Source organism: Castor canadensis, chromosome 19, assembly GCF_047511655.1.
Source record: "Castor canadensis chromosome 19, mCasCan1.hap1v2, whole genome shotgun sequence".
In the NCBI taxonomy this organism is placed as follows: Eukaryota; Metazoa; Chordata; class Mammalia; order Rodentia; family Castoridae; genus Castor; species Castor canadensis.
This window is the reverse complement of record NC_133404.1, coordinates 29934128-29955921: the sequence shown is the minus strand read 5'-3', so window position 1 is coordinate 29955921 and position 21794 is coordinate 29934128. Positions and strand designations below refer to the sequence as shown.

Below are 21794 nucleotides of genomic sequence, written 5' to 3'. Positions count from 1 at the left end.
TATGTGCCTACCATCTCCACAAATCACTCGCTAACTATACAAGGATAGATAGTAAAGATAACAGCTTTTTAGTGGACTAACCTAGAAACACAACCTTAACCAAGTAATAAATGTTGACATCCTCCTAACAGGACAGACAATGTGTGCCTCATGATAAGACACACTGAGAAGAACACAACATCACTCTGTTATTCCTGCTGGAAGTGCATGACTTAAATCCAAACAAGAAGAAGCATCAGACAAAATCAAAGTTATAAGTATCCTACAAAAATACCTAGTCTGCACTAGTATTTTGGGGGAGAAAAATGTATATGAGAAAATCAGGAAAATAAAATACCAAGAGCTGACCCAAATTGGAGGAGACCTAGGAGAAGTGACTGCTAAGTGCAACATGGGATTCTAGATTGACTTCTGGACCGACAAAAGAAAGCCATGAAAGATATTAGTGGGACTCCTAGAAAAATTTACAAGAAAAAGTACAGAAAAACCTGTAACTGCTAGCATTTGGAAATAAGGAAGGGAGAGAAGCCAGGACTCCCCAGGACATAAGAGCTTATAAAACAATGGCTGAGAGAGCCACAAGGAGTGAGGAGGCCCGTCTGCCAAATGCCTGAGTACTGGGAAACACAACAGAGAACAAAGTCCGCAGGCTCTGGTGCAAGGGCATGACCTAGGGGCAGCTTCCAGGTGGGAACTGAGAAAGGATGCTGGGAATGCAGGAGCAGGGGCCAGAAGATGGGCGGGCTGTGTACAAAGCAGGACTTCTGCCCAGGCACCAGGTACTGGCTTCAGGAGCGTGGAGCAATCCAGATGGAACAGGACACTAGCCCTGCATCTGAGTACCACAGCTTTCTGCTGCAGTCTCAGGTGCCCATCTGGTGAGTTCTCACTGTCTCATCTCTGCCACAAGCTTCCACAATGATGTGAGGGCCTCACCACAGACACCAAGTCAACAGAGCTAACCAACAGTGGACTAAATAACTGTGAGCCCAAATAAACCTTTTCTCTTCATAAGTTGATCATCACAGATACGTGTTACAATAACAGAGGCTGACTAACACAGAGGTAGAGCTCTGGGAAGTCTTCAATTCTCATCCCATCAGAACCAAGCCCCTGTTACCCATAGCAACTGCCTAGACACCAATCCCACCTTCAATTGGATTGTCCTCTTCCCTTTCCTAGTACCCTCCCTCTCCTACACCAACTACCTGCACCTCGGTCCTCATCTTGAGATTAGCTTTGGGCAAATCCACTCTACAGACTTTTCACAGATGAATGCTGCTGTATGTTTTAATAATATTTTCTACTTGATGAAAGTACACTGACATTAGCTCATGTAACACTCAGCCACCTGGTGAAGTAAAAATATAAAGTATTTCCCCTCTTCCCCAGATGAGGGAACACAGCAGTAAGAGAACTTGCAGCTTTGGATCAGCATGTCTACATGTTGGGAAGTAGAGTCAGAGCCCACCTGAGACCACCAAGTCCTACCCAGCGCTGTGTCCACTCCCAAGCCACACACATGGCAGTGTGCAAGATTCTCCCCAAAGCTTTTAAGAATTAAGCATGGAAGACAACAGAAAATGATTCCTAGGGACCACTCACCAAGCAAAAGGTGCCCCAAAGGCTTTCCTAAGAAAACGCTGAGGTCTAAGCAACATCCATCTGGAGAGTTCCACATCGTCCTAACTCCAGCAAGAGGCTGCCACAGAATGTGGATATGGGTTCTCAGCCTCAGAGGAGTGGGAGGTCTGTGGGACCCTCTGATCCTCCACTAAAGAGCCCTGCATAGCCATCCATTAACCAGCTCAGGTTCTTGGACAGGCTGCAAGCACACATTAGAAACACAATAGGGCCACACTAGGACAGGGGCCCAAGAAACACTTTGCCAGTTGCCTGACAACCCCCCCACACACACCTAAGGGAGCAAACTCAGGTTCCATACAATGTTTAAATCATTGAGTGTTTTCTTAAAGAGACAGTACTTGTGCTTGAGGTCAACAAGAGACTTTGGTCTGTTGACTACAGGGGTGTGAATGTGGTTTTCTTTCTAGGCTACTGTGACAGGGTCGCCTCTGCAGCAGGAACTTTGGAGACCCAAAGCAGATGTTGCCTTGGCACAGTCACCACTCTTGGCTTTACTGTCTGAAACCTAAGCTCCCAAAAGAATCACACTGAGGTAGAAGACATCCTTAAGACGAGTGGGAGGACCAGAACAAGGGGTCGGGATTGGGGGGAGACCTCGACAGCCTGGAAGCATGATGGGCATCTCTAAGAATCTAGAATGTTCCCCATACCACAGACCCAGGGGAGGGCAGGCCCCCATGGCTCCTCCCAAAGGTGCTGTCATCAAGGATGGCACAGACACACACATGGGAGCCATTTAATGATGCACCTGGGATTTCTACAAAACACTCTTCAACAGTACCCAGAAAGCCAGGAGGACTGAAGGTCTGCTTCAAAGTTCTGCCCTTATGAGGCCCCAGGACATCTACATGTAACAGAAGGCAATGGAAGCCAACGCCTCCCTTAGTGACGGAGGTGAGGGGCCAGAGTGCACGCAAACTTGACTTTTAGATGATGAGATTAAGTGCTATCTTTACACACTTGAGCCTCAATACTTGTAGTGAGGAGTCAACTATTCATGAATTAGAGACAACTACGAAAACTTACAATTACTATGAAGAATGTAAAACAGCCCCCACAAAAAAATGTTTAATGACTGCTATGATCTGAACCCCCAAAATTTATCCACTAAAACCTAACCCTCGATGGGATGGTATTAGGAGGTGGGGCTTTGAGAGATGATTCAAGCATGTGGGCCCTCATGACTGTCTCACAGAGGCTCGAGTGGCCCCCTGCCCTCTCACCTAAGGAGCACTCAGTGAGACAAAGGCCCATGCCAAACACCAAACCTGCTGGTGTCCAGATCTTTGACTTATAGCCTCCAGAACTGAAATAAGTAAAGTTCTGCCACCTAGTTTTTATTTTAGCATTTTGTTATAACAGACCAACAAGGTAAGACAATACCTCAGTCAAATGCAAAATAGAGGGAGAGCTCCACATGCCAGAAACACAGGGAAACAGAATGCTTGTAACAGTAAGTGGATGAGTCGCAACCTCAGCAATCCAGCACAGATGCTGCCCGAGAGGGTGAGGGGCCACTGCTTCCAGCTGTGGAGACGATCAGTGGGAAGACACTGTAGACAGAAGGAAGGACCAGCAACCCCAAGAAATTCAGAAGGTGGACTCACTCAAAAACGACCTCAAATAATTATGCCAAAAAAATATGTAAGGTGTAACTGGGAGGTTGAGGCAGGAACATTGAGAGTTCAAAGTCCTGCCCCAGTCTAGTTGCAAGACTCTGTCAGAAAGAAAGGGAAAGAGGGAAAGGAAGGAGGGAGGAAGAAAAGAAAAAGAACAGATGGATTTGAGAAAGAATAAACATCAAGAAGTACAAGAATTACCAACATTAAACTCCAGCAGGTAAACTAAATGGGGATAAGACCAATTTGAGAGAAATCAGGTGAATGGGGGAACTGGTTCTCCAGAACCTGGAACCTAAAGAGAAGTGAGAAAACATGGAAGGAGGAATGGTAAGGTGCATGAGAAGACCAAAGAGGCACTCCTCAGTGAGGCAGGGGCTCAGAGGGTTTCAGCACTGACAAAAGCCTCGACTCCTCACAGCTAAACCCAGGAGTCCCAAAGACCACAAAGATGGGAAAACCACCAGAGACACACAGTAGAACACAAACACACTAACAGTTTTTAAACCTGCAGAGAGAAAAGGCAGACTGTTTACACAGAATGTAAAATCAGATGGACAGAAGATGTTTCACAAACCAAACTAGAAACCGGACCACAGACATCATCCTCACAGCATTAGGAGAAGACAATACTCAACCTAGAACTCAATATTCAGTTAAATCAACACTAAAAGTAAGAGTACGGGTAAAACAAAGACAGTTTGGGTAAACTGAAGATAATAATTTGACTACTCCATTAAGACTAGGCATGGTGGCTCACACCTACAATTCCAGCTATTTGGGAGACAGACATTGGGAGGATCATGGTTCAAGGTTAGCCCAGGCAGAAAGTTAGTGAGATCCCCATCTCAACCAATAAACCAGGCACTGTGGTGTATGCCTGTCATTCCAGGGAAACATAAATGGGAGAATTAAGGTTCATACCAGCCCCAGGCAAAAATATGATAGCACCTCTCTCTCTCTCTCTCTCTCTCTCTCTCTCTCAAAAAATAAATAAATAAATAAATAACCAAAGCAAAAAGGACTGGGATCTTGGTTCTACTGGAAGAGAATCTGCCGAGGAAACTTGGGTCCTGAGTTCAAACTCTAGCACCACCAAAAAAAAAAAATGGGGGGAGAAATTGGTCTACTCCATGATAATGAAAGGAGTAATGGACCAGGTATGCAGCTCCTACACCTGTATGTACCAAATAATACTGCCTTACAACACACGAAATACAAGTTGATGGAAGTAAAAGATAAAATTGGCCAAACCACAATGTTTGTCATTTTACTTATACCTCTAAAATGAGCAAATCAAGCAGGGCCAAGATAATGCAAATATGAATGCTTTTGCTATCACAACAACTTGAGCTAATGGATATACACAACCCCGTTCGTAACAGTTAAGGAATATGTTTTAATTTATACGTAAAACATTTATTGAAACAAAAATACCCATTTTCTAGACTAAAATGCAAATCTCAGCAAAGAATCACTGTCAGAAGGACTGCAGCATGGCCAAAAAACTTCCTTGGTTTTGTTTGATTGTTTTTGAGCTCAGGGCCTCAAGCTTGCTAGGCTAGCACTGTAGCACTTGAGCACGCCTCTAGACCCCAACAAGCTTCGAACAGACCTAAATCTCCCATGGACAGCAACTATAAACTTAAGCAAACTACGGAAGTCCAAAAAGTCCAGGAAAGTCAGCAAATGCAGGAATACTGGGGAGTTAACACCTGGAAGAAAGGCACAGCATAGAATACTGAAGGAGGCCTCGGCAGGGCCAGCCTGGAGCCAGTGCTCCCTCAGAAAGCTTGCAGTGCTCATGACCTACAGCCCCAAGGTGGGGAGTGCAGGGTAACAGAGTGACTGGTATTTATGGGGCTGAGGGGCATACTGGAAGAAGAGATCCAAAATTCTGCATATAGATTCCACCTCAATAATCCCCACATGGGACAGACCATAGCTAAAGATACAAAAACTGAACCAGGATGTGAGCTGCTGCCCAAGATACAAATTTTGTAGCTTGTGTCCAACAAAATGAAGTCCCTGCTAACATACTCTTCGGAGGAACAGAATCCAGAGTCTCCAGTAGGGCATTTATAATGTCCAGAACACAATCCAAAACTACTTAACATAGGAAAGTCTTATACTGAAAGTATAAAAGAACGTGTAGGAAGGTTCCACGCCGACATTACCACATGGCATGGTACTTCCTGCTGAGGAATAAGCCAGAGAGCTGGCAAGGCACAGCCAGAAATGTTCATTTTTCTCAAAGTCCTGAAGCAACTCTGGCCAGATGTTAACACAGCTCAAATCTGAACACGGGGGATGTGGATCTCCAGTTTTTGTCTTGGGTTGTGTTTATGCCCGGTATTTCATAACAGAGTAACATGTACCTGCTAACTTTGTTGACTTCCTTCCTGTCTGTCTCCCCAGAAAAGTGTCAGGTCCCTGGGTCAATGAGGGGGCAGTCGAAGCACCTGACCTGTCTAGAAATACTAAGGTTCCTTGATTTGTTATTAATTTACTCGCAAGGCAAAGGTGATAGACTCAAGGACAATTGTGAGAACCTTCCACTCCCTGCTCTGTTCCTCTCCCACTTAATCTAGAACCAGAGCACTGGAGTGGTGACCTTGCTAATGAGGAACCATCAGAACTGCAGCAGCTGCTAAATGGTAGGCTTGCAACTCTCTTGTTTAACACTCACAAACCCCTAAGAGGTATATCATATTGTCCAGTTGTAGAAGAGACTGAAGGCCAGAGGGGCTCAGCCCTTGCTAACCTGCCTGAGGTCACCCAGTTCCTCAAATGCTTATTTATCAAAAGTAAAATTGGGAGGAGAGGACCAGCCAAACATGATATCTGCTATTACGGATAGTCTATTTTGAATTTCTCCCAAATTTCCTTTAGTTCCCAGGCATCTGTGAGGGTACCTGGGTGAGCCCCCAGTATGGCCAGTAGCGGTACCAGTTGCTCTTACTTGGGGGGTCATCAGCAATGGCCTGAGAAACAGACAAGGCAGCCAGCCATTATCAGCTCAGTGGCTCAGGTGAGAAAATAGAGGCTGCTATGTCTGAACTGTGTTCCCAAGATCCACAAGTCCCACCTTCAAGTTCCTCAGAATGAGAAGGAATTGGCACATAGAGTTTTGTTCTGTTTTTTTAAGAGATAACTTAGTTAAAATGTGGTCACAAGGGTGGGCGCTAATCCAGTATAACTGGTGTCCTCATAAGAGAAAGCTTGGTACAGAGATAGACAGAGAGACGACACAGGAAGACACAAAGGGAAGGCAGCCATCTACAGGCCTCGGAGAAGCCAGGGTGGGTTCTCCCTCCCAGCATCATAAGAGCCAACCCTCCCAACACCTGATCTCAGGTTTCCAGCCTCCAGAACTGTAAGGAAACATTTCCCGTGGTGTACGCTCCCAACATGTGGTATTTCTTCAGGGAAGACATAACAGACTGTCACAGAGGCAAAGACATTAGGGACTCTTTCTGGATCACACCAAAAGGAGAGGATGAAGCCTCTACCATGATTCTTCTCTTTCTTGTGAAGTGATCATTCTTAAAATTGTAACATCTGCTTTTAGAGCTAATATAAAAATATTGGGCAAATACACGCAGTCAATACATAAAATGCTGACTTGAAGAAATTCCTATTAACAACTTACTGACATTGCTTTTAGGTTTTGCTTGCAGTTAAAATGTAGATGGACAAGAAAGATCACAGTGGTCAAAAAGAACACTGAATAAAACCAGAAAGAAATCATGACTTTGTTTTGTTTTTTACACCCACTGGAGAGTTAAAAGAAGTTTTCAAGAACCCTATCTCCCTAAGTCAGCAGAGACCAGGAGCCACGGTGACCTCTGGGCACAGGGGGAGTGAAAACGCAAGGAAGCAGCCACATTTTCAAGCACATGGGCTGGAAAGATGGATTAGAACTGGATCAATGCTGTCATGAATCTACACCACTAGACTTCTGACAAGCATGTGGTGGCCTCCAGGTCACTGGGACAGGGACAGATGGCAATGATACCCCCCTAGTCACATGGGGCCTAGGACCTATTCTCTTCAGGAAGGAGAGAGCTGATCCTGCCTTGACACATTTGAAAGCAGTGGTGAGAGTAATCTAAGCTAACCCACCTCAAATCCCTATTCAACAGATGACCTCACCTTCTCTTCTGAGCTGCCCCTTTGTTACCTCTAAAGAACCAAGCTGAGAACTAAAGAGTCATGCAAAAAGGAATGCAGAGAAGCCAAGCTTGATCAAGCCTTACCTGAAGTCCAACCTCCTGGTTCACCTACCAGTTCTATAATCCTATGTCAGTGTGTCTAGTGTTTAAGCCAATCTGATTTGTCATTTCCAATCAAATGAATCTTACTAGATACAAAGTCGTGGCCCATCTTGTTCTACAGAATATATATACATATACGTGCAAATTCCTGCATAAAGTAACAATGTACAATTTCTGAAGAGTTATATTTTCCATATACTCACTGAAACAAGCTTTAAAATGTTATAAATGAAACAGTAAAAGAAAATAGCTAATGATTTTTAAAAACAATCATAACAGAACTGAAATTATAAAGTAGACAACGGAGCTTCACAAGCATCACCGTCTGGGGTGTAGTCATAAGTTTCATGAGCTCATGACCACTGGAAAGGTGTGACTCCTATTTTCAAAATGCCTCATGGTGGAGGGAGAGAATAGTAATAGAAGGGATGAATTTGATCAACCTATATTATATGCATGCATAGAAATATCACAAGGAAACCCCTTTGTACAATTAATAACACTAATTTAAAAAAAAAAAAAAAACAGGAAAAAAAAGTTTTTAAAAAAAAGACAAAATGCCTCATGGCAAATTAGTCTTCCATTGGCCCCCGGACTACCATCCTCCATGTGACAACTAAGAGGAGGAGGAGACAGAGTCAATTTGGTACTTTAAGCCATGAAAATGGTGATGGGAAAACTGTAAATTGAATCTGAATTGAGAAAATTAAAATAAGAATAGGAGAAAGACAAATAAAAAGGGGGGAGGGGCTGAAGTAAAAATAACCACTTAAAAATCAAGAAACATTTTAGCATATCCAAAGCACCATTTTAGTTGTTGGAAATAGCCAAAAAACCTTCCTCTCTTCAAAACTCATGATCTCATCAAAATATCTTAAAAAGTTTGCAGACTATATTTTCATGCCAAGTTCCAACCTGGAGTTTTATTTTGTGGACCAGTTTATAAGACCTTAAAAAGAAGGAGCTGAAAAGAAATAGGATCAGCCTGTCCCTTACCAGGAGTGCCTGAAAGTCTTCTAGAAATATAAGTCAGAGTATCTAAGAGAAGGAAGTGAGTCCATCCAGGTGGCCTCAACTGTGACAGTCCTTCTAGCCCCAGCCCTGCCCAGACACAAAACACCAGACAACATGGCGGCTTACCTAGGTTCAACTTTCAAGCAAGTTATGTGCTCCACGGAGGGTGAAGACTTGACAGACTCCTCACCTGCCCGAGCCAGCTAAGCCACTGTGAGGCCTAGTCCAAGGTTAGCAGAATACAAACTCAACAACAGCGAAACTAGGCGCTACCATGTTCAGCCAGAAAGGGTATACTCCCATGGGAGAGGTACTGGATTAATCTGATCAACCTTTCCAGGAAACTTCAAAATGGTATCCCAGTAAAGAAAACTCTCAGTGTTTGAAAGCTAACCCAAACTAGACAGGGTCTAATTGAGGGCTTATTACCTAAGCCTATTAAAAGGCCCAGTCTTTCTCAACACCGAGGAGTATTTCATGCAAAGCAAGAAGGACCAGAAGTAAAATATATTCCTCTCTTCAGGGTCTATGATCCTATCAGGCTGGATTTGGAGTTTTGTGCGGCCTTAATTATACAGAGAGCAGATGCCAGATTTGGAGGAAGGAATGGGGAGGTTGTTTTTAAGTCAAATTCAGAAATTTCTCTCTACAGCCTTGCATGGCTGCTCTTAACTCAGTTTCTATCCCACCCAACCCATGCTGTGTTCATCTATTTCTTTCATTAAAGGCTAAACAATCTATCCAAAACAGTGCCTCGAAACCAGCCTAAGGCACAAAAATGCACATCCAAGCACTATTTGTCATTTTGTCAGCAATTCTTGTCCCCTACAGAGGACAGGGCCAGGTCATCAGATAAGTATCCCATTATCTCATCATAAGCACAAGGGCTTCTGGTCACCGACTAGCAGCTGGTGACAGTGGCTTAGTGAAGAGTGAGACAAAAACCTAGCTGCCTTTGCTTTTTCACTGTGTGGTGCTCCTCGAAGGTTCTCATCTGAGATAATCTGCTTCTGATGGCCCTCAGGTGCTATTACTCGCATTTAATAGTCCTTAGCAGTGGTCTTCAATGCCAACAGAACATTAGAACCACCTGGAGAGCTGTTACCTCACCAGATGCCCAGGGTGAACCCCAGACCAATTAAAGCGTCTGGGGCAGGGTGGGGCGCAGATCCCAGGCCTGAGCTGTGGTTAAAGCTCTCCAGGTGAGGCCAATGTACAGGCAGGGTTGAGAACCACCACCCTGGGGAGAGCTCTGCCTCTCTCTGAACTAGTGTTCAGGTCAGCAACAGAAAGCAACAGGATTTAGAATGACTAACAGTCATCTACTGCACAGCAGATACAGGAAAAAAAAAAAAAAAATCCCCTGAAACTGACCACATAGAGTCAGTAAAATGGCACACTGACACCAACTCCGCATCCACAGCCAACTGTCAGACTTGCCAAAACCCCTGCTTCCTATTTAAAAAAAAAAAAAGGAAGGGATTTTTCTGTCTTCCCTGCTTTCTGTACAGAAAGGAACAGAGAAAACCCTGAAGTCAGGTGGAATTCTCTTTCCATGTACGCATGACTCAGAGCTCTCTGGGGTCTCAGAGAAGGCCTGTATCCAGCACAGTTATCTCTACTACCTCCCAGTCACACACAGATTGGGCGAGGGGGTGACAATCAGTCCCCCTGAGGTCTGCAGGCAAGGGCCAAGCTGGGCAACAAGCCTTGTTTACAAATTTCAAAGTTATTATGACAGATAGATATATCCTATCTTCAACTTATTTCCCAGGCCACGGCCTACTAACCCGAGACACACTCCACTTTCATATGAACATAACTCTGAACCACAAAAAGCACAACTCCTAAAAGTTGGCTGTGGGGTCCCCTGACCTCCTGGGAGGAAACACCACTTGAGCTGTGGGTTACCCAGCTTCACCAGGGGACATTGACAGGCAGACTGCTGGTGACCCAGCACCATGACATGCTCCTAAACACCTGACAGACAATGCACAGTTGCTCGGAGAGGCGCAAAATATAAAGCCCAGGGTTCTCACCCCAAACTGCTTGTTAGAATCACTTTAGACAACAATGACACCAAGTCACACCCGAACCACTTTGATCAGAATGTAAGAACAGGTGATCCCAAGGTTCCAGATGCTCTGGTCACGGGTTAGAGAGGTGCCTTCCTACAAAGTTCCCAGCTTCTGCAGCTGATCGAGGGGCCGCTCTAACCAGGCAGCCAGGGTTGGGGACCGCTGTGCTAGAAGAGCAGGCAAGCTCCAAGCAGGACAACACTAGCAGGAAGAGAACCACCCTTCCAGCTCCAACTGCCAACCTGGAGCTTGACAGCACCCACAGCGACCCAGTTAAGTCACCCAGGTTGTTTTAGGCCTCCATTTGTTCCTGGTACATAAGATTGAGCCACTGCTGATGGCTCAAACCTGTAATCCTAGCTACTTGGGAGGTAGAGATTGGGAGGCTCACAGTTCACAGCCAGCCCGGGCACAAATGACTACAAGATCCCATCTGTCAACCAATAAGAACAGGTGTGGCCCACACCTGTTATCCCAGCTATGCAGGAGATGTAAACAGGAGGGCCATGGTCCAGCACAGCCCAGATATAAAGTGAGACCCCATCTAAGAAATCAAAACAAAAAGTGTTAGGGGTGTGGCTCGAGCAGTAGAGTACCTGCCTAGGAAGTAGAGGGCCTGGAGTTCAAACCCCGGCACTGCCGCTCCCTGCCCCTAAACAAAAAAGAGGCCCTGCATGAAGGAGATAGAAGTAAAATGATCACTTTTTCAAAGGGCTGCTATGTATGAAGTGCTGACACTAATATACATAGAAACGGAAGTGGCTTCAGGAACAACAAAACAGCTTCCAGAACATAGTCACGTGCCAGACCACTATGTTCCAGTCAACAATGGGCAACGTAAGATTATTAACACCCAGTGACACCACAGTGAGCTTAGTTTGTGTAACTACACTCTACGACGCTCACACAACAATGAAATCACCCAGTGAACATTTCACAGAACACGTGCCCACCACTAAAGGACACACGACCGTATGCAGGACGGTAAGTTCTCACTCATGTGATGTCAGCATATTTGGGGCCTCACTGCATCCAGTCACACTGTTGCCTGGACTCACCTGTTAGAACCTTGCACAGGGGCCTGGGGTCCTGGACCTCGGAGGACGGGCTGGGGACGGAGGGCCATTTGCGCCTGATCAGATGCTCTCGTCCGCTGAATGGACCCCCAGAATTGTTGAGGGGCTGGATGAACACCTGTTCGTGCCCCAGCTGGATGAGGCCAACCTGCCCAGGAAGGAAAGGAACACAGGAGGTTGGTCATCCTCACTCACACTGCCCAGTCCACAGCCCCAGCAGCCCGAGGGCAGCAAGGCCACCTTGCTAAGATTTGGTTTTCCATGTCTGGACTTCTTTCTTTGCAAATTGCTCAGATTTACCCGAGCCTAAGAGTGAGTTTTTGTCTGACTTTAAAAGATCCCACTGAGCACTGGTTTTGGGAGATTTTTGAGGGGGCAAAAAGGGAGGGGGTACAAAGGTATCTATCTACCCCCATTTTCCAGGTCTGCTTTCAGAAAAGATGGGTGAGTTTATCATAAATGTTTCAAAACTTCATATAAAACTTATTTTTAATACCACCCTGTTAAAAGTCTGTTTAAGCCAGGCATGTGGGACATGCCTGTAATCCTAGAACGCAGGAGGAGAGCAAGTTTAAGGCCAGCCTTGGGTGCATAGTAAGATCCTGTCTCACAAGACAAAATTTAAAAAAAAATTTTTAAGTCCATTTGAAGAAGCAGCCCCAAAATTTTGGGGAATAAAAATGACACCCCTATAGGAAAATGTATCTTATCCCTAGGGATATTTAGAATTAAACACCAAGACAATGAAGTCCGTCAGGATTAATCATGTCGTGATGGGATTTGCACTTTTTTTTAGAACTTGTAGCATTTAAAAGAAGTTGGCAGAGTATCTAATGGATTATAGAGTTGTTATTCTAATTTGAAGGCTATCACTGACTTATTAGACTTGTGATTTTAAAATCTTGTTCGGTTTATAAGCAGTATTAGAATGTATAAGAGATCTTGGCCTTCCCATGTTTATAAGAATTGCTTAAGTATTTGTGAAGGGTTTTTTTTTAAATCAGACAATGTTAAGAACTTGAAAGTGAAATTGGATGTTAAATTTCTAAAGACAGTTTTAAATAAAAATTACAAGTCACTAAATTTGTAAAGTGATTGCAAGAACTTGCTAAGATTTGAAAAGAAATGAAAAAAAACAATTCCTAGAATATTAATTCTAGAAAAAAATAATACGATGCAGAGAACTTTCCCCTCCTCTGGAAGCAATGCTGACAGTATTAAAACTAGTCAACCTCCTTGCCCGGAACACCTGTTGCAGGCTTCCCTTCTGTGGAGTCAACAAAACAAGGAAGACATCCCACAAGGACCTGACCTGGAGGAGACCCAGTCTGTACCCTGTTCTGTGTAGTCAATGTCCCCTGTGCTAAGCAACACTCCAGAACTGACTTGGCAAGAGGATTGAGATCTGTCTTGGGGGTCACAGACATCCTTTCTTCCACCATTACTTTTCAAAATCCAAAGATACATAAACTAGTGATTCTCAAACCCTCCCATGCACCAAAATCACTTGGAGATCTTGGGGTGGGACTCGACAGCGTGCATCTGTAACAAGGTCCCACATGACAACAGCTGCTGGTCCACGGACTACAGTTTGAGAAATATCATTCTCTGCCCAGCACTGCAAGTCCTCCAGCCTCAAGGACTGCAGATTTCACTCAAGCCAAATGAGACAAATGATCCTGATGTCCTAGAAGGATGCACCAGTACCATACCACTTGACAGGTAAATCAGGAGCCACTCCTAAGATCACCTACAATCTTCAGTCTTCAAGATACAGAGTGGGTCCATACTTACAGCTCTAAGCAGATTTCAAGGTTTCCATTTCATTAGAACTTTTGCCAAGAACAACTCACAGATTTTACTGCCCAAATAAAACTGTCTCAAAGTGGCACTGCATGACCTGCAGGACAGCCCTGTTTCCTTCCCTCTCCTTTGAAGTGAAAACTTGAGTTTGTTCACGATGATCCTTGGAAGAGGCTGAAGAAGTGGAAGCAGAGAGGGGCTGCGGTGGGATGTGCAGAGCTCCACCACGGCTGTGCACAAAGCAGCCCAGGAGTAGAATATTAACAATCAGCAAATAAGGTGGAGAGGTATGGCCCACTGCACAGGAAGGAGCCTGGTGGTCCCTGGAGAACGCACTCAACTCTGATGAGAGGCTGTTCTCTTCTGCAGGCATCCTGACTGTCAAAGGTCAAGTCAGCCCTACTTCTCAGCACTTTCAAAGTCAGTTATCATTGCTTCAGTTTACATTCACAAGACCTGGTACAAAAATCAGGCAGCAGTTAACTCCAATGTAACACAAGTTTTAGACACAGATCTCAATGACTTATCTACATACACGCAAATGTGAGATCCAGTTTCTTGAGGAGGTTGTCTTTAGAATTTTTTGAAACCCACATACTGGTTTCCATCCACTTGGGCAAGAAAACAACAATCCTGGTGAGAGACAGATAAACAGAATACCAGCTGTATTCTTACCTGGCAGCCCCTTGTCCTTTTAGGACCTTGACCTTCAGGCAGGGATGTAGCCAGGACCAGCCATGCAGGCAGGAAGGCTGCACAAAGCTGTCAGCCAGCACATGGAAAGGCCCCATTCCACCCTTCCTGGGCTTCCTCGGTGTCTCTAACCTGATCCACAAACTACCAGTGCTAAGATGTTCTGTTGGGAAATGACACTTGTCCCACAAATGTGTATACCTGATATGGGTAAAAAAAATTTTTAAGTGTTACTTGGGTCCCCCCATACACAATCTTGCCCCAAAGTACTTTCCAGCCCTCCCTGTTTCTGTGACAACCTCTCTTCCCCCAGTAAAACCCCCTTCCCAGCAGCTCACTGTCCCATGTCACTGGATATTTTCATGATCCAGTACTTTGTTCTTCTGAAACAGGATCAGAATTATTCCTTATTTTTCCAGCATTTGCCTTATCACAGTTACTCAAAACCTGTGAGTGGACTGGGCTGTTCTTCACTGGAACAGAATGCCCATGGTGCCCTTGCTTGGTGGGTCTCATCCCAAGGGAGCTCTGAAGCCCCTGATGCCCAAGCCCGAGGCAGGGCCTGCTGCATTAGCTGTTATAAAGCTCACCAGGAAATCTCCTTGTGCAGCCAAAGTGAGAAACTCCATGTTACCTTTTAACTGGATGCTAGAGATTTGGCTTGACTTCACTGTCTGGAAGCACCTGGGTGGGGAACCTGGGCCTTCCTCTAGCTGTAGGGCTCTGTCTATACTGCCCTGGCTTCTAGCTCACTGCTGCCTCATGGCCCCAAAAGCTGACCAGGGCTGCTCTGAATTGTATCAATCTTCCAATCACTATGCATGCTGAAATGAGCCCCATGAAAATGTTCCTTGAAGGCCTCCCCGCTGCAGTGATGGCAGCAAAGAAATCTCAGGAATGAGGCTGGTCTTGCTGATGCAAGAGTCTGGCAAACATCTACAGAGACCTGGGAAGGAATAAAGGCCATGGCAGACAGACTGAAAGGAAACAATAATCCCCGTGAAAGGATGCTCTTAAAGGAAACCTTAATGTTTTGCAAGATTGGGTATCCTACACAAAAGAAGTGTGGGTCAAATAAAATGCATCAGGGAGAACCCGATCCTTTAATAGTTCTGAGCAGTTACCTTTCAACTCTCTTTGTTCTGGGTCCTTGCGTTGAAGGGTTTCTGGGCTGCCTTAAGAAAGTATTGTCAGCCCCACTCTCACCTCCCCCTACAAGCAGGACTAGCTCTCACTGCCTTCGTAAATGTGTGGAAGACAGGCTTTTATCACCTCCTCACAAAAGCACAGCCCCTCAACATGGCACAGGAGATGTGGTTAGGACTACAGGAAGACACTCTGCCCCACCTCTGTGGGAAGGGATGAAGCCATTTGACTGTCAGACTCATCTTCCCACAAAGTCCACAATGGAATTTCAGTGTCCTAGGCACTCCCCAGCCCTTCTTCGGGAAGCTGTGGCTTCTTGACTGACCAGAGTGGGCCTGGGGTCACCTTCTCTGCCATGAGATAGGTTGGCAAGGGTGTTTGAGGACCAAGTCAATGGAGTGGTGAGGTGGCCTCCAAGGAGAAGAGCATTCCTGTGACCGCAGGCCTGCCATCACACCTGCCTCTGATGCCCTCGTGGACAACAGTGGCGTTTGGGGGCTCATGCCTCTCCTGCACCCCTTCCCTCTCGCACATATAAGGGGCTTCCTGACCTGCTCCCATCTGCAGGCACAATCTGGAGTTCCCCTCACAGTCCTGCTGCTGCCTCTGCAAATGTGAAAAGTCTGAACACTTGGTCTTTTCAAAGCCAGCCGCCCGCTGGGAATATGGGGTTATTCACCATGGCTTCTTCCCTCTTCTGTTCAAAGGACTGCCAGCAGCAGCATCCCTACAGCTCTCTGGAAATGCTGCATCAAAAACTTTGGGGTTGGCCACCACTGACGAATGGATTAAGAAAATGTGGTATCTATACACAATGGAATTTTATGCAGCCATGAAGAAGAACGAAATGTTATCATTCGCTGGTAAATGGATGGAATTGGAGAACATCATTCTGAGTGAGGTTAGCCTGGCCCAAAAGCCCAAAAATCGTATGTTCTCCCTCATATGTGGACATTAGATCAAGGGCAAACACAACAAGGGGATTGGACTTTGAGCACATGACAAAAGCGAGAGCACACAAGGGAGAGGTGAGGATAGGTAAGACACCTAAAAAATTAGCTAGCATTTGTTGCCCTCAACGCAGAGAAACTAAAGCAGATAACTTAAAAGCAACTGAGGCCAATAGGAAAAGGGGAACAGGTACTAGAGAAAAGGTTAGTTCAAGAAGAATTAACCTAGAAGGTAACACCCATGCACAGGAAATCAATGTGAGTCAATGCCCTGTATAGCTATCCTTATCTCAACCAGCAAAAACCCTTGTTCCTTCCTATTATTGCTTATACTCTCTCTACAAAAAAATTAGAAATAAGGGCAAAATAGTTTCTGCTGGGTATTGAGGGGGGGGAGAGGGAGGGGGCGGAGTGGGTGGTAAGGGAAGGGGTGGGGGCAGGGGGGAGAAATGAACCAAGCCTTGTATGCACATATGAATAATAAAAGAAAAAGAAAAAAAAAAAAACTTTGGGGTTGGGCCCAGCAATCCATTCAACAGGTCCTGTAGGGGCCAGTGATGTTTGGTTCAAGGTATCTTAGGTTGTCACCCAGGATTCCATCCCCTCTAACTTGCACACCTGACCAGTTCATCTCCCTCCCTCTCCTAAAACCACCACCCCACCACAAATCATGGATCCCTTATCTTAAGACAACCTAGCTTTGGTGGCTTGGCCATCCCTCCTCCCTCTTAGAACATGAGATGTACACATTTCATCTCCAACCCTCCTTTTCCCTGAGGTTCTAGCCTGCCTGGCCCCAGTGACCCATCTGCCTTCAGAGTCTCCTTCTAGCTCTATTGCTCACCCACCCCAAAAGTGGCACACCTCCCTTCCACATGCATGTGGACCATCTTCCCAGATAGGGCCTGAACAGCATTTCTGAGTCATAGTGGGAGCCTACCAGTGTTCTACAAACGGCAGGAGTGTGAAAATAACCTGTACTTTCAATCAACAGTTCTGACTTGATTTATTACTGGAAAAGCCTGGGAATGGCCTATAGGGCTGAAGGAGAAATCTGCTTTTAATGTGGTAGACACTAATGATTTCACACGGGTCTCTTATTTCACCCCATCAATGCCAAGCAAGACCAATGTTATTTATCCCTTGTATGGCTCCAGGTGAGGAGACTCAAAGACATTAAATGACTCATCAAAGTCACAGCCTCACCTGGCTGTGCAGTTTCATTTCCTAAGAGACAAGAGCAGGACCACGCATCTGTGTGCTTGGGCACAGAAGCATGCCTGGGTTAACCAGTGACTGGGTGGCTCCCTCAGACCCACAAGCTACAGAAATCTCTCCCATGGCACACATCCAAGGTCAGGCAGCTGTGGCAATTCAGCACCCAGGAAATCACACTTCAAGAATACAGTCAAAGGTGACTTCTTCAATTCATCATCCCATCACCCACTTCTTTTTGTAAAATGATGCCAACTAAGTTCAAGTTCAATAGGGAGAAATCTGAGTAGCCTAGGTCATGCTTAGGGGCAGTGGTACAGAAAGCAGCCACAACTGGCCCACAAAGAGGTGTCACCCAGCTCTGGAGAGCTGCAGATGGATGAAGCACCGAGCAGTGACAACCAGGAGGAACAAAACAGTATGGAAAGCAAGTCAGGTCAAAGAGGATGGAGAGGAGCCATCTGAGGCTACATGAATGTCTTTCCAGAGGAGGAAGCCAAGGGCCTTGGAATTTGCTGATTGGAGTTCTTCTCTTCAACTCTTCCATGTGGGTTTTTTGCCCGTCTTATGTTCCCACACCGTAACCTCCACTCAATTGCTTCCTGTTACAAAAATCTAAACGTGTGCCTTATATTTTCCAAAAATATTCATGTACTACATGATCAGTTCTTCAGTGGTAGCGACTGATCAGCTGCTTGGGACAATGTGCCTTCCTCATACCCGTACTGCCGTAAGATGAACTGTGATGTACTTTGCTCTACCTGCTCCCTTCTGAATGAACTCCACGCCAAAATATTTTTGCCCAGACTAATAAATGGTAAGCCATACTCAATGAAGAGATGTTGCATTATAAAGCAGGGCGATTTTATAATCAACCAACCACAGAGAGTTTAATATCAAACACATTTTTATACAGCTCCAGGCAGCCACATCCCAACCCTCGTCATTAGGGGCCTTAACTGCAGGCTGTCCTCCTGAGAACAAGGTCCCCGTCTCCGTAAACTTCCACTGACTGTTGCCTAACTCACTGGCTGGTGCACTTCAGCGCCCATCTACTCCAACCTGGACTATACTTCTTCCCTATAAAACAGAGGCTGAATTCTTTAAAAGTTCCCAGTGAGCTGGAAGAGCTGTATGGAGCTATGAATGTAAGCACCACTAATTATGGGCCACAAAAAATGGCCCTGGGCTGTCCAGCTGTGCTGACCAGCCAGAGTGAGGGTGGGCTGGGGCACCAAGCCATCCAGTGTCCAATCTGGACAACAGAAGCTCCAGAAAAGTCCTGGGGCATATAGCTATGACTCTGGAGGAACCTTGTCCCCTCTCTTGGTCTTTCTGGAAAATGGGCTTGGCTCTTAATGATCTGCAGCCCAGATCTCCTTGGAGTTCTGCCTGGTCCCATGCCTTTCACACCATGCGTCCCTGGCAGGCCACAACCTCAGCCAAGAAAGGATGGGCAGATGCTAGAGCTTTCCAGAGCTTGAAAGAAGAAGAATGGCCACGGCTCCAACCCCAATGGCAGAGCCTCGAGGACTCCTCCTCTCTACTCATAATGACTAAAACAAGTCCTTCATCCACTCTTTTCAGAGAAGGCACACAGAACCCCTTCAAAAACTAACACTCACTGTGACCCTTGAAGTACCATCTCCACTACCTGAGAACTTCAACTTGGAATTCCACTGGCCTTCTATGATCTGGTGCTCTCCACAGGAAACAGCTGATCCAAACTTATGTAAATTTATTATGAGTATAGATAACTTCTCCACAAGGCTAAATGTCATTGCTCTGACATTATACAGTTATAGTAACTCCTCTAAAAAAATACACTAAAAATTCCCTGAAAAGTAAATAAAATGAAGAAGCATAAACAGAAAACAATTCATCTTTGAGCTTGAGGTCTTTGAAGATCCAAAAGAGTGCAGCTGGCATAGCTCTTCAAGATAAGACAGAGAGGAGGAACGCCTCTGCCCATAATCAAAACGGCGGGAAGAGCAGATGGAACATATGACTTATTCTTCACACCCCATAAACAATTAAGTAATGCGCTATACTATTAATGCATCTCCTTTAAGCAACACCCAACATCTCTAGGCACAACACAGCACAGATTCCACACAATGGGACACACAGCCTGTTTCCTCCTCCCCTGTGCTGGATGTGCTCTTCCATTTGGAGGCAGATTCCACAGAACTTTCTAGAAATTAAAGTGATATGCTCTGAAGTACGGTTTTGTTGAGCACAGCACCATCCATGGGTGCTTTCACACTTCAAGGACAGCGCTGAGAAATTGTAACAGAGACTATATGGCCCCACAACGACTAAAATATTCTGGTCCTTTCCAGTTTGCTAACTACACCATTCTTTAGATTCAGCAAGGCTTTTTGAGTGCTCCCATTCACTACCACCAAAATCCATCTGCTTGACCTTGCTCTACTTCACAGAGCTTCTACCACAGTCAAGAGGGACTAACGCAACATTACCACCCACCTGGGCAGAGAACCAAACCAAAGATGGAATGCAGCACAAACCCAGTTAGCCAAAGTTCTGGTCCTTTCTTTTCTTTGCTTTCCAGGACTACCTTGCCATCCAAAGGTCTACTCCAAGTCACCCTACCATCTCTTTCCTCCTGTCTTCAGCCCTTTGTCTACACGTGCTTGGGAAGAAGTGTCCAACGTCCAGATCACACGAACAGGAGGCAGACTAAACAGCAGCAGTGTCTGCTCAAGCAGGAGTTTAAAGTCTAGAGTCTTCAGAGGTCCACCAGCAACTGTAACACAGAGGAGGACTCAGCCTCTTGGCTGGGTTCCTTTCTCTAAAGCACAGCGCCCTCACATGGCAGGGAAGGGAAGCACAGTCTTCCTGGCTCAGATGCCTTCTGTAAGGACTTAAGAGTCAATGTTATCCAGATTTCCAGCCTCAGCTCCTTCACAGATAGCTCCTCGCTGGAAACTTTACACCAAGAAGTATAAACTCTGACCTCTACAGAAACTCACGAAACCGCAGCAAATGGGATTCAGATGTTTCCATGTACAGTACAGCGATGTGACCTAGACTTGAAACACTTTGGCAAAAACAGGAAAAATGATGTGGGCCTTTGAGTCCCTCCTAGAACATGATACAGTCTTGACCCAAGCCCTACAGTGATCTGAGACCTTCTCACTTCTACTTAAGCCTCCTCGCCCACAGCCCACATTCTCCACTCCTGTTCCGTGTTAATGCCTACCAGACTCCTCCAGGCCGACACCATTTTCCTTGATTCACCAAAACTGCCAGTTCCTCCCAGTGGAGCAAAAGAACTCAGAAACTTCCTGAAAAGAAAATTTGCTTGATCCCAGGAAATGACACCAAGTTCCTCCACCACAGGGCTGAGAAGCAGGCAGAAGTCTCACATAAAATCTTGGACCCCCAGACTTTCTGGCTTTGTGCAGACTGTGTGGGTAGAGGACAGAGGATTCTAGATGGGGGTGCAAGAGAAATGAAGGGCAAAACGGGGGGGGGGGTGCAGTGTCTTGTGCCTGGGAAGGGCAAACACAAACTACTATCAGGAACTGCCTGCCTAGATGCTGGTCATTATAAAAGAGAAGACACTAGTATTTCATGCTCTGAGTGATACCGGGCTTTGCAGGGGGTAGCCCATCTGCCAGCCATCTGAGCCCCTTGGGGGCACGGTGCAGACACTGAAAAGTGTTTGGCTGGGCACCAGTGTAACCAAGTGATCAAGTGTGAGCACATGCAAGGCAAAAATACACAAGAACTGTCCTCCCTGTAACCAGTGCCTCAAATACAGCAGAGTTTGGGGGAAGACAGCGGTCGGGCACACATAGGGCCTTAGCACCAATGTAAGCATCCCACAGTCATCCCTGGGGGAGGAGACCAGATAGAAACCTGCTAATAGTTTTAGGAAACAAAGGCACTGACTGGCAACTCTCTCCTGGTTCTTTCCTTTCAACCAACAGGAGTGGCTCAACCACAGCCTGCCTGGGGTCCCATCTAAACTTCCTTTTCCTGGTATAAAAAGACTCAGAGGAGTTTTTGAAGGGACATGACCACCTATTCCCCTCCCCCAGTGCAATATACACATAAAGGTAACACCCCATGACGCCCACACCCACACCTGTGCAGATGCTATGTTCTCATCACACCTGGGGGAACCGGACAGTTTCACGTGCACAACCCTAGGCGGGCTGCAGCTTACTCCCCTACGCGCCCCCATCTGCTGCACCCCGCGGGAGCTCGGACACTCGGAGCGAGTCTTCCTCTCCCAGCCCCTTTCATC

At 45.9% G+C, this 21794-nt stretch overlaps 1 protein-coding gene across 5 annotated transcripts in view; it reads right to left on the bottom strand.

Annotated features, from left to right (window-relative positions):
* The window catches only part of Adamts17 (ADAM metallopeptidase with thrombospondin type 1 motif 17), a 333323-nt gene that overhangs the window by 310389 nt on the left and 1140 nt on the right, over positions 1 to 21794 (bottom strand). For all 5 annotated transcript variants that reach the window (XM_074061615.1, XM_074061617.1, XM_074061614.1 and 2 more), the window contains exon 3: positions 11694 to 11859. In XM_074061615.1, coding sequence (XP_073917716.1) covers positions 11694 to 11859 — 166 coding nt within the window. The remainder of the gene's footprint in view (positions 1 to 11693; positions 11860 to 21794) is intronic.